At 44.6% G+C, this 17,931-nt stretch overlaps 1 protein-coding gene across 1 annotated transcript in view; it reads right to left on the reverse strand.

Annotated features, from left to right (window-relative positions):
* Positions 1–15,354: 15,354 nt before the first annotated feature.
* Spmip2 (sperm microtubule inner protein 2) overlaps positions 15,355–17,931 on the reverse strand; it is an 84,678-nt gene continuing 82,101 nt past the window's right edge. Inside the window, exon 4 of the mRNA XM_021157840.3 lies at positions 15,355–16,684. Within this exon, the coding sequence (XP_021013499.1) occupies positions 15,574–16,684 (1,111 nt within the window). The 3' untranslated portion in view covers positions 15,355–15,573. The remainder of the gene's footprint in view (positions 16,685–17,931) is intronic.

Consider the following 17,931-nt stretch of genomic DNA (forward strand, 5'->3'; position numbering starts at 1 on the left):
CCGAAGAACAGTTTGCCAAAGTCATTTCCCTTCTTCTACGGTGTGGGTATCAAAGATCAAATATCAGAGATCAAACCTCAGGCCATCAGGGTTGGCAGCGAATGTCTTACCTGATGCACCATCTCTTCAGCCTCATTGCATTCTTTTAAATTTTTAAAATTCTTTCTGCCCTGTTACTGTTAACACTACCTTCAATTTTACCTAATTCTCATTTGTTTAAAAAAAAAATTAAACATTTTGTGCATGAGTGTTTTACCTGTACCTATGTGCAATGCCTGCAGATGCCAGAAGAGGGCGTCAGATCCTCTAGAACTGCAGTCAGAGATGGTTGTGAGCCATCCTGTGGACATTGGGAACCAAACCCAGGTCCTCTGCAAGAAGCACCCAGTGATCTTAACTGCTGAGTGATCTTCCCAGCGTGTGTGTGTGTGTGTGTGTGTGTGTGTGTGTGTGTGTGTGTGTGTCTGTGTCTCTGTGTCTCTGTGTGTGTTGATGGGATTGAACAAGAGTGTCACCCCCATTATACAAGTTCTCCACACTAAGCCCCAGCCCCAGTCTCTTTATGTTTCTGTGTCTTTAGCATCTTTAGTGGGTTCTGACATAGAACACATTTATGGTCTATTTTACTTGCATCAATAAAAAATTTTTAAGTGTATTTTTTTTTTTCTATCTCCAGTTAGAGAGCTGGCGATCCTGCACATAGTGAAGGGCTTGGCAGACAGTGGGAATGATCTTAGATTGACTGCTTCTTTTACTATTTAAAAATGTTTTATTACACAACAATGTTTGATATTTCCGCTACAACTGCCGGTTCAGAGATGACCAAATTTTTCCTAGCACCCTGAACATCAAGAAATGATCTGAGGAGAGAAAATAGGTTTCAGCACACAGGAAAAACTGGCTGGCCTTTTCTTACGTAAGTGTCTAAAACTGACAGGGCAAGCTTGGCTTTCCTGTGGATGCTTGTGACAGAGAAAACACTCCAGGTGCTGAGGAGGGGCCAGGAAGACGGGCTGCCCTTGTTCCAGGTGTCTTGCCTTTTGTGTGGAGCTGGGACCACGTGGACTCCGTGGCTGCTTTGGTTCATGACCAAACAATTCAGTGGCCTCTTGGTCACTGGCTTGAATGTTGTCATAAGCTGATTAAAATAGCTATTTATTCTGGAGCACCAAAGCGGCCAGCACCCACGGTGCCTGAAGCCACCCTTTCTCTTCTGTCTGCTGCACTGACCCACATCTTGTGAGCTCTGTCTGGGGAACTAAAAATGCTTCCATATAAGTGATTCAGCGGCTGACTCTTGGATTCTGAGGTTAACTATTCAAAGTGACTGTGCTGAGTTCCAGTGAGTCAGCCTCCCACCTAATCTATATAGCACAGTGAGTTACTCACTTGAGTTTCACAGAGACAACCTTCCTTTGGGGCTTTGCGTTTTCCGTACCCACCATGAAGTGATGTCATTGGGTATCCGTGTATTTCTGACTTTCGAGGAGGACCCTAATGACCTGTTCTCTCTTAAGTTCTTCCCTAAGGATCTGGCTCTCTCAGTGGCTGCTTCCTCAAGGCACCATCAATATTTGCTCTTTCTATTTCTGGAAGTGAAAAAAAGTCCCATTGGCAAAGGGGAAGTTTTGAGCTACACACACAGAAGCGCTTGGCAGGTCCTTTGTTGTCTAAGGGACAGGTCCTTCCCTCTCTTCTCTCCTTGGGACACTCCCAGGAGACCTTTATTTACATGGATCTTTTTACATCTCCGGTGCAGCCCACACTTACCATCGGATCGCTCAAGAGAGAGCTTTAAGATGAGTGTCTTCATATTTCCCTTTTTCAAGCTAGCCTTCTGAATAGGCTCATGGGGCAGGGGGTTGCTGATGATGAATAGCAACAGATGGGGGAATATTTCAGAGATGCTGGCTACTTGGGAAGACCATCCCTACCCTGACTGTGGGTGCTCTCCATCCCACCTCCAGAGGCCAGCCTGGCCTTGACTGCAGCCAGGCATCACCACTCAGCCCTTCACGAGGGCAGAGGTTTTGGAGGGTGGGACTGCGTGCCATGATGTTCCAGACTGGTGCCATACATATTCTAAGTGAGTTGAGTACAGCTTTGTTTCTTTTGATTGACTCTCCATCTTGACACACCACCCTAGAATTATTTATGATTATGCTGTCCATACACTACTCTCTAAACATTTCATCTTTCCCCCCTGGAATAGTGCTGATTTGACCCTGGATCAACAGCCTATATCATAGACACTACTAAAAAAAAAAAAAAACGTTGGGTTGTTTTTTTTTTATTCTTGTTGTTAAACCAGACAGATCAAAAGAACATACATATTTGGCAGTTATTGATAGAAAAACGTTTAAATGCAAAGGATAACTATTGCCCAGTGGAAAAAGAAATGGGTTTATAAGAAGCTATTCTCTCTTTTTAAGGAAATTTTTTTCTTTTTATTTAGGTGTTTGTATATCTGTCTGTCTCTTTCCCTGTGTAAAATATATATATTACGTGTGTGTGTGTGTGTGTGTGTGTGTGTGTGTGTGTGTGTGTTTGCAGTGTTGCCCTTGGAAGCCAGAAGAGGGCACTGGAACTAGAGGTACAGGCAGCTGTGGCTTCCTCACATGGGGATTGGAACTAAACTCTGGTCCCCTCCAAGAACAGTGAGTGAGCCATCTCTCCAGCCCCAAGCAATTTAAAAAAAACTGTACATGTTTTTCTTAAATGCATGTGTATGTACCACATGCATGCCATTTACCCAAGGAGCCAGAAGAGGGTGTCAGATGCCCTGGAACTGGAGTTAACGATCATTGTGAGAGACTCCACATGGGTGCTGGGAATTGGATCCAGGTCCCCATGGGTATAGCAAATGCTCAGCTGCTGAGCCATATTCCTAGCTCTGTCCATTCCATAGGCCAAGATGCTGTGCTTCTTAGGTAAAATCCTCAGTGCCTTATACAATTCTCCAGAAGGCACGTGCCTACCAACGTGCCTACCATACTTGCTTGATGTTTGGACTTCAGGATACTGGCAAAACCAAGGGTCTATCTTTGATTTTTAACAACCTACTTAAAATAAAGTCAAAAAGTAATATTGAACCCCAAATTATGGCCAAATAAGACAGCTGATGACCCCAAAGACCCAGAAGCTATTCAGTTGTACAGTTGTAACTTGTGTAAAGGGTGGCATGCATCTACACTGTGACCCTTGGGTGATGAACTGCTTTTTCAGCGAGCTGTTCTCTCAGGTTTTGGTTTGGTTTGTTCTTGTTTTTCTTACAGTGTCAGCGATGTTTTGTTGTTCCTGTCTTTAAATAATAGATGCTTTAGCCAGATTTTACAGTATAAGCATACATCCAGTGTATGTTCAGGGACTTAGCAGATGTCCACGTCATGTAGCAAAGACACACACGGGGACATGAATAAGCATTTTTTTTTAACTGCTGTGCCTAGAAACAAGTGAAATGGACACTAAGGAATTATGTGAATGCTAAACTTTCAAGGATAATCAGTCATGATGAGGCATGGCCAATCTGTGTTTGTGTTATATGCATGTCCATGCTAGTCTGTGTGCATGTGGGCATGTGGTGTGCAGAGGGAGACCAGAGATCAGCTTGGAGCATTTCCCTCAGTTGCTCTCCACCTTACTTTTATTTAAATCAACACCACAATTTATTTGTAAGCATGTTATTTGTGTCAATAATCAAATTGACAACACTTTATACAATTTCCTTGGATAATATTATCATCATAACAGAACACAATCTACAGTACTCCTTTAATACAAAGTGTATTTGAAACACAACATAAAAAAATGAGAATGTCAGAGACAACAAACGACCAAGAAAGGGAAATATCGTCCCTCACACAAACACAAAAGCATCTGGTTGCATATGTTAAACAAAAAAGGCTCTAAGGCAGTGCTTCTCAGCCTTCCTAATGCTGTGACCCTTCCATACAGTTCCTCATGTTGTAGTAATCCCAACCACAAAATTATATTTTTACTACTTTGTAACTGTTATTTTGCTGTTATGAATCATAACAAATACCTGATATGCAGGATATCTGATATATGACCCTGCAGAAGGATTATTTGAGCCCCCAAAGGGGTTGCAACTCATGGGTTGAGAATGGCTGCTGTAAGGAATCGGATGACCCTAACTTCTTAAGTGCTATAAAGTTGCATTTCTTTAGATACATTTGTGAAGTGAAACGAGACCTTTACTAAACTGTATGCCCTTCTTGATATTTAGTAACTCTCTTGTTTTTTGTTTTTTCTTAGTTTCTAAATGTCTGTCGGTGGTTCAAGCTATCGTAAGTGAGAGATCCACCTTATTTTTTAAAACAGGGTCTCTGATCGAACTTGGAGAGTAGCTGGCTAGCGAGCCCTGGGCATCCTCCCACGTCTGACCCCCCTATTCTGACCACCTCTACCCACTTCCCTCCCCTGTGCTATGGTTAAAGATGTGCCCTGCTACACCCAGTTCATGTGGGAGTACTGGGGATCTGCCCTCAGCTCAGCCCTGGTGTTTGCTCAGCAAACATAGTTACTGAGCCACCTTCTCAGCTTGGAAGATAACTTTCTAACACCTGCTTGAATCTAATCTCTTGTTCTTACTTAGTAGTTTCTCCATCCCACATAAAGAAAATGTCTACGGTTTTCATACCATTAATTGTTCAAAAAAACCAAATTTATGAAATGGCTCATAGATGACAGAAATTATATTGGAAGGGTAGGTAGGGTAGAGATTATTTAAATGTAAACAGTGTGACTTCATATAGCATAAAATCTATCCAGCTGAAATGATAAAAATCAAATTGTTTCCCCAAGGAAGATGTTTGAGAAAGTAGGAGAGGTCCCTGGGTCTCCAGTCCAACTATGGAAGATATTCGAATAACATTCCAAATGCTACTTTTAAGACAGAAAGGGAAGATGGACACGCAGCTTTTATTTTCCCTCTTGGAACAAAGCACCCACTCAGAGATTGTTCAGTCTTGCGCACTATTACATGCACGTATGCTTCAAACCTAGTGTTGTGGTCACTCGAGTTTGATTTATTGCTTTTATTTCCCAGGAACATGACCACTTTATTGTAAAGGCTTTTTAAACATTCTACCACTCCACTGAGTTAAAGGAGTGAAACAGGAATCGTCTCTGTGCCTTGAGTGAACATGTCTTCATTAATTTACCAGGTTGGCTTCCTTCCCTGAGCTCCAGAATGTGACTAATGATGTCACCAGCACATTGCTGGTTGCCCTTCTGGACTCCAGCTGGGCTCCCCTACGCAGGCTCTGAAAATCTACTCCAACCGGTCCTCTAGCACAGAACAACAACATACTGCAAACGCTCCCGGTGCCAAGAACCTGCTTGCCATGTGGAAACACGCAGAGGGGCTGGATGCTTCTCATTCGGTGTTTTAAAGTGACTGATATGAAGTGACCATTGCATCAAGCAGTCCCATGCACATAGCCTCAGAAGCAGGTGTCCAAATACCTAATAGATCATCTGAGGCTCTGGATTAAGAGTCCTGACATTGGCACATAAGCCATCCAGTGGCTCCTGCCAGCTTCAGCAGCCTAGGCCTCCTTTATTTATGCTGGTGCTTCCTGGACATCCCTTGCTTCTTTGTGAGTGGTGAGGGGAGAAAGGGGAGGCGTGGTGTTGGAGCTGCTTGGGGTCAGTTTGGAGCACGCTCCTCTCTCTAGATAGGAAATCTAGCGCTTTATTCGCTACAATAAGAGGTGGTGCAGGGGCTGGTGAGATGGCTCAGTGGGTAAGAGCACTGACTGCTCTTCCAAAGGTCCTGAGTTCAAATCCCAGCAACCACATGGTGGCTCAAAAACCATCTGTAACGAGATCTGATGCCCCCTTCTGGAGTCTGAAGACAGCTACAGTGTACTTAGATATTATAATAATAAATAAATCTTTAAAAAAAAAAAGAAAGGTGGTGCAATTTGCTTTTACTCATTTGCAAAACTGAAACACACACAGCAGACAAATGACAGTGCCCCACTGCTCATCACACAGTGCACAAATGACAGTGCCCCACTGCTCATCACACAGTGCACAAATGACAGTGCCCCACTGCTCATCACACAGTGCACAAATGACAGTGCCCCACTGCTCATCACACAGTGCACAAATGACAGTGCCCCACTGCTCATCACACAGCGGACAAATGACAGTGCCCCACTGCTCATCACACAGTGGACAAATGACAGTGCCCCACTGCTCATCACACAGTGGACAAATGACAGTGCCCCACTGCTCATCACACAGTGCACAAATGACGGTATCCTACCACTCATTACCCAACTCAGCAAGCATCAGTTGACAGACAATCTTATTTCATCTCTCTCTTTATTACCAACTCCCATCCCCAGGACACCCTATCTCTATGGTATAAAACACATGACATCTTTTTCTTATCTTAACCGCTTGGCTAGTATTTACCCTAAACAATTAATACTTTGACTAAATAATCACTATCCAAAAGTTGAGTTGTCTCCTAACTTTTTAAAAATACTTATTTATTATATGTAAGTGCACTGTAGCTGTCTTCAGACACCCCAGAAGAGGGCGTCAGATCTCATTATGGATGGTTGGGAGCCACCATGTGGTTGCTGGAATTTGAACTTAGGACCTTCGGAAGGGCAGTCAATGCTCTTAACCGCTGAGCCATCTCTCCAGTCCAACTTTTTTAAGTGTAAGAAAATCCAAATTAGCTTCACACCTCTTTGGTGACTCTTTGAGGCTTTTTATTACTTCTTAACTGCTCATTCGTTAACAAAACTGGGTTGCTTGTCCCATAAAACTTCCGTCATGTATCTTCTGTCTCTCTTCACTGATACTGTTTGACATTTTCTGACATCGTCTTATTTCTACACGTCGTCAGTGGGAGTCGGAGCTGGGTCTGGGTCATGCTGAGTTCTGTGGCAAGGCTACTTCACAAATTCGCTAGGACTGCTGTAACAAAACACTACAAGCTGGTGGCTTAAATAGCAGTGAGGTAGATGTGTCTCTCCACGTGTGTCTTGTGGGCCCGTCTGTACCTGTGTCCGGACAACCTCTTCTCATAAAGAACATACTCATGTTCCTTTATTTTTGTCTTGTGGTGCTAGAAACTAAGCCCATAGCTTCCTGCACGCTAGGGAAAGGCTTAACAACTGAGCAACATGCTAACCCTAATTTCTTCTTAACATCTCCTTAAAGGTTGGGTATATGGCTTCATGGGTCAAGTGCTTCCTTTCTGTGCAAGCATGAGGCCCAGAGTTCAGATGCCCAAAACACACATAAAAGCTGCACATGGTGGAATATGTCTGGAACCCCAGTGCTAGGAGGGGAGGGTGGAGACACAGATCCCAACCAGAACACTTTAGGTTAAGGGGGAATAACTTTTTAAAATCCCAATATTGGGGTTGGAGAGATGGCTCAGTGGTTTAGAGCACTGACTGCTCTGCCAGAGGTCCTGAGTTCAATTTCCAGCAACAAGATGGTGGCTCACAACCATCTGTAATGGGATCTGATACCCTCTCTTCTGGTGTGTGTCTGAAGATAGCTTCAGTGTACTCATATAAATAAATAAATAAATAAATAAATAAATAAATCTTTTAAAAAAACTCCCAATATCGGTGGAGTTAGGATTCCTCGGTGACATCATTTGAATGTCTACCTCCAGAGGCAGTCGCATGCTGAAGTCCATGTTAGGTCTTTACTGCGTAAGTCTGGAAAGGAGAATGGGAAGGCGTTCCGTGATAGAGCCCGTGCTTAGCTTGCACGAGAGTCTGGGTTCCATCCTCAGATTCCATTTAGAGATCTCTAGGGAGGGCCTAGCTTCTCCCATCACAAGGCACATAACCTAAGAGGCACACACGATCTACGCATTCTGCTTGCGATGCTCCTGCACATAACCTAAGAGGCACATACGATCTACGCATTCTGCTTGCGATGCTCCTGCACATAACCTAAGAGGCACACACGATCTACGCATTCTGCTTGCGATGCTCCTGCACATAACCTAAGAGGCACACATGATCTACGCATTCTGCTTGCGATGCTCCTGCACATAACCTAAGAGGCACATACGATCTAGCATTCTGCTTGCCATGCTCCTGGCGGCCTCTTAGCACCAGTGCATAGATGCCGTAACTGTTTAGGCCTCACATGGGGGTGGTGCCTCCATTTCTGTTACTTTTTTTTTTGTATTCATAAGCTGGAGAACTTGGATTTCCTTTTTAAAAGTCACCTCACTTTCTGTGTGGTTATATGGTAGTGTGCTTTGTGTTGCAAAAGTGGAACTCACATGACTTTATTTCCTCCTATTTTCTGTTTTCAAAGTTAGTTCACTGGAATGCTCCAAAAGGGCCTCTGTACTGATTTGTTTTGGTGTTGGGGATAGAACCCAAGGCCTCCTGATTACTAAGCAAATGCTCTATCTCTGGCCCACAAAATCTCTCTCTCTCTTTTTTTAAAGAATTATTTATTTTCTGTCTATGAATACATTGTTGCTATCTTCAGACACACCAGAAGGGGGCATCAGATTCCATTACAGATGGTTGTGAGCCACCACTTGGTTGCTGGGAATTGAACTCAGAACCTCTGGAAGAGCAGCCAGTGTTCTTAACTGCTGAGCCATCTCTCCAGCCTCAAAAATCTCTTCAAGTCTGACTCCTCCAGTTCCTTGGGACTTGAGAGGGTATTTTTTGTTTTGTTTTGTTTTGCTGTTATGGGGTGAGTGGATATAAAGATGTGAGTGCACATTTTCAGAGGTCAGGGGGCAGCTTTGTGAAATCTGGTCTCTCCTTCCATCTTTACATGAGTTTGTAGGTAAAACTTAGATAATCACATTTACTCTGCAATCACTTTTACCTGCTGAGCCCTACAGTGAGTTTTGACAACTCTTTTGCTGTCTGGTCTTGCTGCATGGCCTGTTGAGATGCTTCAGGCTCATCTATGTCATCTCTTTCTCCAGAGCCATAGTTAGCCATTTCTCCAAGATGCCCTGATTGCTTTTGGTGAGAAGGTATTTGAAGAATCTGAACACTTAGCCCAGTGTAGGATGTATGCTTGTTTTCTTTTGGCACTCCGAAGACTGAGGCAAGACTGAGGCCAATTGCGGGGTTACGGAGTAAGTTTAAGAACAGCCCGAGCTACACAATGTGATCTAGTCCCTAAAACAAACTAAAAGAATCTAAGTACTAAAGTGTGATGGTTTGTATATGCTTGGCCCAGGGATTGGCACTCTTAGAAGGTGTGGCCCAGTTTGAGTAGGTGTGTCATTGTGGGTGTGGGCTTTAAGACCCTCACCCTAGCTGCTTGGAGGTCAGTCTCCTCATAGCAGCCTTCAGATGAAGATGTAGAACTCTCAGCTCCTCCTCCACCATGCCTGCCTGGATGTTGTCATGCTCTCACCTTGATGATAATGGACTGAATCTCTGAACCTGCAAGCCAGCCCCAACTAAATGTTTTATAAGAGTTGCCTTGGTCATGGTGTCTGTTTATAGTAATAAAACCCTATCTAAAACATAAGGGAATTTGCAGCTACTGAATTGGCCCTTATGTTTAGGTCTTTGCAGTAAAGAGAATATGGGGGAAAATAAATATACACTACAATCCATGTAGTAGTAATGGTGTGGGGGGTGTGCATGCACACGCGCGTGTGCATGCACACTTGGGTGTGAACATGATGAGCAATATTGTAATAAACTTCAGAGATTTTCATCTCTTTTACATCTGTAATGTCCCCCCCCCCAAGAATTTTCGTACTCATTCAAAACAGGAATGATTGAATGAGAATCTCACTTTGTTTTTCATTTGCTCCAACCCGTAATATATCAGATTCATAATACAGAATCAGAGTAAAAATATTAAAATACTTCCACCAAAATTTGTGGTGTTGTTTGTGGTCCAATAATATAATCCACTAGAGGTTATAAAAGCATCCATAAGTCCAGTCCATATGTCTGATGCCCCTGCAGTGCTTTGAATGCCTTCAAGGAATGGGGAGCACTTACCTAGAACACTTGAGGACTTGGGTTCATCCCCAGGGCTGTGGGATAATTCTTGCCTTTGATTAAACCATAAACTGGAAACAGGCTCAGGTTTAAACAATTTTATATTTAAAATGACTTATTTTGGAATAAGGAATGGTATAACCATGGCCCCCAGCCATGACGACTTCCTGTTTTTGTTCTTGATGTTGTCATGACCATATGTGTCGAGGTGGCTCTGAGGAGGAGGTACCACCCCGGTGGTGTCTTACTGAACAGCTGCAAAGAGCAGCTTAGCTTCTGGGAGAAATGTCTTGAAGGCCTCAGCTCTGCTCCATGAAGAAGACATTTGTTCAGCCACCCACCATGCCACCCATCCTTGAATTTTAATGAGTTAGCCTTTAGGCTGCTAGACAGAAAACAAGCCAGCCGTTCTGCATCAACCCTGCCAGCTTCACACACTGCCTCCGAGACTAGAAACGAACTGTTTTTATTGTCGAATACATGATAATTGGGCTCAAAGAGGAATTTGTCTGAACATGCAAATTACATCTGTAAATAGCAACATTTTGGACTCGAAATCCAGCCACTCTCAAGGCTGATCCTACCTATCCTTCAGCTTGGGTAGCCTTCTCTAGATCCCTGCCCAGAGTTAAACTATCAACTGTGGGCTTTGCTTCCACTAGGTCTTTCAGTCCTATTGTAACTGATACTGATACTCTTAGGTTTTAGGTATCTGAACCAGCATCAAGTATAGTACCTGTCCCCAAACACTAATTGATTCATTATTCCTATCACTGCATGCTATCTAACATCAACTATAGTGCCATTTCATCTATGTCTGCTCCCCTACCCCTAACCAGCAAGGTGATAAGTTCTTCGAAGGCAAAATTCATCTTATTCTCTTGGAATAAAAAAAGCGGAAGTGATGTTGGACAAAATTGAATCTGGTTTATAATGGATGAGCACAAGATGCTGTTGAGGACCCTACCTAGGCAAGAGCCGACATTTAAAGACAGGGTGGTTCATGCCATACAAACCCTTACGCTAATACTACAGTCAACACTTGCATGTATATTTTATTATCTCACTTTGAAAGCTCTTCACTGTTTAGGCCAGCTAGAGATTATCTGTTTTCTGTGAGCAGTAGCTGCAATATTATGTTGACTAATAGATTATACCCAGTAGCTTCCAGTTCAGTTTTTCTTGGGTTCTCTGTCAAGACGGGCTATCTTTTCTTAGAACAAGTGGAAAAGCTTGTTCATGTAAACACAGGGTTTCCAGCCTTCAGCCTTGAGCGTCTAGGAGGTCTTTGGGAGAAGACAACAATGAGCCTCTGGCAGGTCACATTCTCTTTAGTAGCTACCTCAGATTTTCCTTGAATCCTCAAGCCCACTCCTCTCCTCAGATTGTTCGTTCCCTCGGCGGTCCTTCATAGGACAGGACCTTGGTAAGGCTTTACTTTCTGTTACACAGTACTCTTTAAGAATTGTTAAGGCAGGAGGTGTGCAAGTTTGAATGACAATGGCCCCCAACAAGCTCGTGGGGAGTGGCATTATTTGAAAGGATAAGGACCTGTGGCCTTGTTGAAGTAGCTGTGGCATTGTTGGAGAAGTTTATCTCAGGATGGGGAGGGGTGGGGATGGGGAGAGGGCTTTGAGGTTTCTGAAACTCAAACCAGGTTAACTGTCTCTGCTGCTTGCCCATCTAGATGTAGAACTCTCAGCTCCTTTCCAGCACCATGGCTGCCTGCACGCAGCCATGCTTCTCACGATGACAATAATGGACCAAACCTCTGAACCTGTAAGCCAGCCCCAATAAAATGTTTTCCTCTATAAAAGTTGCCATGGTCATGGTGTGTGTTCACAGCAATAAAACCCTAAGCCAGAGTTTTCTGTGGTATCTGTTTTACCACCAAACTTCTAAAAAGAATTACGTGTTCGCAAACACATGCATGCACAAGACTTCAAGGAGAACACCAAGGCCATCAGACCTAGGCGCCAATCCCCACCTCACACAGGTACCAGCCTGCTGGCTCAGTCTGTGAATGTGGGCACTTACTTCAATCCAAGGCCACTTTCATTCACCTCCGTCCTTGAATCTGCCAATGCATCCCTCCCTCTGAGAATGGCTCCAAAGCCTTCATCTCTGACGATGCTCCTCACATCCCAAACAGTTTTGGTCCTTTGGGTGGGTGCCTGTAGTTGCTAATTTCCTGTTCTTCCCTCTCATCCAGAATTTTCATGTGTGTGTGTGTGTGTGTGTGTGTGTGTGTGTGTGTGTGTGTATTCCACTTACCTGCCCTTTCCCTGCCCCCCACCCACTCTGTGCTTCTGTCGCTTCAAATAGTCTTTCCCCCAAGCTGTTCTGTTCTTGCTTAGACTGTTGTCAACTTCCGTTCTACTTTCTTCAGTGGATCCTGTTCAGTGCATAGTTTATATTAATTTTTGTCTACCCAGATTTTTGTTTCTGGTTTTCTTTCAATTATTTCGCCTTTTTGTAAATAAAAGTTTTAATTTTCTACAAACAACATGCTTTCTCTTTCTCTGATCTCATCACATATTTTCAAATGTAACTCAATATGACAAGCACAGAGATTCACACCACCTGGATGTACGGTGGATGCTTCACACACCTGACCTCATCATCTCGGCTCTTTCTCCAGTAAAGGACACATTTCTGGACTCAGTCTGAGTTGATACACTGTCCAGTCATTTAAGCTAGAAGTAAGGTTTTCATTGCCTGACCTTGGCCTTTGTTGTGTACATTTAATAATGAACTCTGGCTAATTCTATTTTGTTATTTTGCTTTGATGTGTGTGTGTGTGTGTGTGTGTGTGTGTGTATGTGTGTATACATGCATACAGACCTACTTGTCTGTAGTGTATGCAGTGCCCATAGAGGCCAGAAGGAGGTGTGAGATTCCCTGGAGCTAGAGTCACAGGCAGTTCTAAGTCACCAGATGTTGGTGAATATAAGAATATCTAACATATCCTTGGCCAGGATCTGTTTGTTGCTTTACAGATTTGCATGGGCAATGTTGAAGACCTGAGCACCTGGTCCTAGTTAGCTTTAACTGTCAACCCAACCTAGAGCCACCTGAAAAAGGAGTCTCAAATGAGGGATTGCTCAGATCAGATTGGCCTGTGGGCATGCCTGTGGAAAATTGTTTTGACTGCTAATTGATATAGTAAGGTCCAGTCCACTGTGGGCAGCATGACTTCCTGGGCAGGTGGTCCTGGCTGTCTAAGAAAGCTACCTCAGCATGACTATGAATGAGTGAGCCAGGGAGGGCCATTGCTTTACATTTCTGCTTCTGCTTCTTGCTGTGGACTGCCTGACAACCCTCACCCCCACCCCCTTAATGATAGTCTGCTACCTGGGAGAGTAAGCCAAGAAAATGCTTTCATCCTCTAAGCTGCTTTTGGTCGATGCTTGTGACAGATAGCACCACAAATTAGAACGCTCCCATACCATACCTTCTCTTTTTAATTTTTCTTTCTATGAGCTCTTTCCTGTCATAACCTGTTTGTTCCAGACTATTTTAGCTCAGCTATTTATGTGTAGATTGTAGTCTCTACTTTGATTGCCATGAACCATCTTGTAAGGTCCAGCAGAACTGCTTCCTGGGTAGTCCTGCAAATGTTCTAAGTGCAACAGGCCTGGTGTCTGGGATGTTGAAGAATGTAGATGACAGGCCAGGGAATAGACAGTTCTCTCTCTCTCTTAACACCTAGAACAGATAGACAAGTTTAACTACCACTGTCTGTGTTACCAGGAAGTGGCCAGGACAGGCTCATGTTCTGAAATGATCTGTGTTTCTTCCTCATTTAGGCAATCACTAATAGACTCATGAATTTTCTTCTTAATTGTACCATAGTCTTCCTCCTCAGCTGCCTTTATTTCTAATGAGTAGCTCTTTAACATCAGTTGCATCTAGCCTAAAAGGTCTTTATGATAAGGACAGTCATTCATTCAACAAACATATACATCTGACTTCATTTATTCCCCAAAGCATGCCCTGGAACCCCAACTATCAATCATCTATCTCCTGTCCTGTCTCTTGTGACTGGGAAGATGGAAGCTATGGCTGTCTCCTGAGTCCTCAGGCCTAGCAGTTGCCTGGTGCATTCTCAGCACTTGGCCATTTCTTTTTAATGCTAAAGTTTCTTTTTAAAATTGTTTTTACATGTATGTGTGTGTAAAATATATATGTGAGAATACATGACATAGTTCATGTATGGAGATCAAGGACCAACGCAGGGAGATAGTTTTCTCCTTCCACTATGTGCGTCCCAGGGGTTAAAGTCAACTCCTGAGGGCTGGTTGCAAACACCGTCTGTCACTGAGCCATCTCTGTGGCTCCTTGGCCAAGGTTTGGATGTATAAACCGACACCAACAATCTGTGTGGCTTTGAAACAAGAACGTCCTTCTGAAAGAGATTGGGATGGGCCTCATACCAGATGAACTTCCAGAGAAAACTTTCCTGAACACTTACCTGGAGAGAGGTAAGGATGGGAGGTGGCGGCACGGAAGAACAAAGGAAAGAGGGCTTTAGGTTAGAGACCCAAAGGGTCCAAGTAAGAATGGATGATGTTGCCCTCAAAAACTTGGAGAACTTTTAGTAAACTGTCATGACGTGCGTGCGTGTGTGTGTGTGTGTGTGTGTGTGTGTGTTCTCACACACACAAATGAGCAACACTAGACTTAGTTCTGGACCAAGTGCTTCTTAGATATTTACCTTTATACCCGTAGACCTGCACTGCTCTCAGCATAGGCCAGAGCAGCTCCATTTTAACAGTGGACAGCAGTCAGTGGAGAGTGCTGAGAGTAAGAGACCCAGAGCTCAGTCCTGAAAGGGACATCTCTCTTCTATGGTGACTCTCCATCCTATCAGGGCTCAGGGAACATCATAGAAGAGGAGGTAGGAAAAAAAAAATGTAAGAGCCGGAGGGTGGAGACACTCTGACCTCACAGCAGCTGTCGTTATCTACACAGGACTCACCCACGACCAAGCCCCATATCCCCAAATCCCAGTGTGCATGGAGCAGATAATCTCCAGGCCCCATCACTCATGGGGGAGCTACTAGCAGTCAAGGAGAACCATTCTTTTAGGAGGGTGTTCTCACTGGTAGGGTTCTCATGCTACAGTGGATAGCCCCTCACCCATGCACTTATGAGCAACACTGGACTTAGGGAATTATTAGGGAAAATAAAAGATGTAAGTTTTGGGGCGGGGCATTGAAGAGGATATAGAAGGAGGTGGAGGCTGAAAATTCAGTCGATATGATCATATTTTATTGTGTACATATATGAAATTCTCAAAAATAAAGAACAAAATGTTAAAAAGCATTGTATTAGGAAAAAAAATGGGGCACAAGCTGGTGGAAGCTGGACAGGTTAGAGGTTGGCAGGCACCACGATGATGACCGAATAAATGAGCAGTGGGGGTGGGGGAAGGGCAGAAGAGTGCAGCAGAACATATGCTGTGGGAAGAGGCAGAACTGGTCCTTGATGTCACTGAGGGCCATGCGTGGGTCAGTGGTCCTGATGTGGCCAGGGGGCCGGGTTGATGTCTGTGGCCTTTATCCTAACTCCATGCAGATCTCCTTAGTCTATACTTCAGCCTGAAGCCGGGTTGATATCCCTGAGCTGGGCTGCCATCTGAGGCCACGGTGTTATCCATGGCCCCATCTGCACGGCTCTGCACGGTACTGCATCTGGGGTCTTTATTGATGTCTGTGGTTTGGTGTGTGTTACTCCCTGGTGTCATGCAGACATCTGTGGGCTGTGGTGCCACCTGAGGCCACATTGGTGTCTGTGGGCTGCGAAGCTTCAGGTGGCCATGCCACTCTGTGTAGCCTCTGCCACCACCTGAAATCATGTTGGTATCTGGGCTCATGCTGCTACTGAGGGCCATGTCTGGGTCTGTGGTTCTACTACAGCCAGAGTCTGTGTTGATGTCCGTGGGGGATGTTAACAACTGAAGGCCATGTGGATGTCCGTGCTCTAAGCTGGAACTTGAAGCCATGTTGATGTTCTTGGGTCGTGCTACAGCTGGGGGCCATATTGATGTGAGTGGCCTGCGAAGCCTCTGGGGGCCATACCTATCTGAGTACCCTCTGTGGCCACGTGAAGCCATGTTTATATCTGGGACTGTGCAGCTACTGAGGACCAAATCTGGGTCTGTGGTCCGACTGTAGTCAGAGTCTGTGGAGCCTATGAACAACGGGAGGCCACGTGGATGTCCTGAAATCATGCAGATGTCCCTGGGTCGTGCTGCAGGTGGGGGCCATATTGATGTGAGTGGCCTGCACAGCCTCTGGAGACCATACCAATCTGAGGACATGTCTGTGCTGTCACCTGAAGACACATAATCTACACCTGGGCTGCTACTGGGGGCCCTGTCTGGGTCTGTGGTCCTCCCCGAGTCTGTGTTGATGTCTGGGGGGGATGTTAACAACTGAAGGCTGGGGGGAGGTCCGTGGTCTGCGCTGCCACCTGAAGCCTTGTTGATGTCCTCGGGTGGTGCTGCAGCTTGGGGCAATACTGATGTGAGTGGTCTGATCGGACCCCTGAGAGCTTGTTGGTGTCCGAGGTCTGGGCTGCCCCGGAGGTCCTTGTCTGGGTCGGAGATCTTCCTGCCAGCTGAGTTCGTCACCAGCATCCATGAGGGACACCATGGTCCATGCTCCTGCTTACTGTGAAGAGCAAGGAAGCTACTTTGGCAGTGACATTGATGAGTGCATACTCACAACTCAAAAGGAAGGGCATGGAAGGCTTCTGTAACAACCTCTACCCCCTTCTCATACCCATCCCTCAAAACATAACAGCCTAAAAAAAGGAAGCCATCAAAGAGGACTCCTAAAAAGTGTGATAAGGATACTGAAGAGGCAGGTGTGCGGGTGAAGGACTCAATTTTCTTTAGCAGGTGGGGCACTGTTGTTTGACCATACTCCAGTAAATATATGGAAAACACAAATTGGACTTTTGTTGTTGGTGGTGGTGATGTTGATATTGTTGTTGGGTTGGGCAGGTCCTAAGGGGTGGGTGGCAGACATAGAAGGAGTGCGAAGTGAGTATGATGTAATATTCCCAAAGAATCAATAAAAACGTTATTTTGAAAAAAAGGGGGGGGGAGTGGCAGAATTTTGCCCTTTTCTGCTTCTGGAATTCTCTTCAATGCCCCAGACACTGACAACTTTAAAAATAGAAAGCTGTCAAATTTTATGGATGTTTTGAGAAAAATAACGCCACGAAACCAGCACACATTTATCTACCAATACATTTCTAAATAGTGGCTGTCATTAAGTCTGCTAGCTTAACAACTGGTTTTGGCAGGATTTCTGAAGAATAACAGACACTTTTGTACAGGGCACTTAGCTAATGCTAAATAGAGGAACACCACACACCTGTCTGAAGAAACAGAAAGCCGTCCTTAGTCAGGCCTGAGGTTTCCTTGGCACAGAAGATCCTGGTTTTAGCTGGGAATTTTCTTTGGTTTGGGAGTCCCGGTGATTACAATTCTGACCTTTGCTGTTTTCCCATACTATAATTATTTTTGCCAAGCAAAATATTTGCACATGCACTTACAATGGTGCTTTTCATCATTTCTTTTACAAAGGGATTTAAATACAGCATGCATCTAAGTAGCACTAAAACATCCCTTCTTTCTCTGCTACCTTCCCAGCATTCTTGCCCCCAAAGCTACGCTAAGCCTCCCGTCTACAGCATCCCAGTTTGCCTGCCCTATCTACACTAATGCTTCTCTGGGCCCTGGGCTGCCAAGTTCCTGCCTCTTTTATTGTTCTCGGAGGAAACACTTCGCCTGCCATGTTTCTTGGTACCCTGTCTCCCAATGGGTCCTTTCTTTGCCCTTGCATTCCTCTCTTTGACTAGGTAACATCCTCCCCTTCACTTCCAGAGGGATAATGTTTGATGGTAGCTT

Source organism: Mus caroli, unplaced genomic scaffold (assembly GCF_978045245.1).
Source record: "Mus caroli unplaced genomic scaffold, Mus_caroli_1 scaffold_3, whole genome shotgun sequence".
NCBI classification, from domain to species: domain Eukaryota; kingdom Metazoa; phylum Chordata; class Mammalia; order Rodentia; family Muridae; genus Mus; species Mus caroli.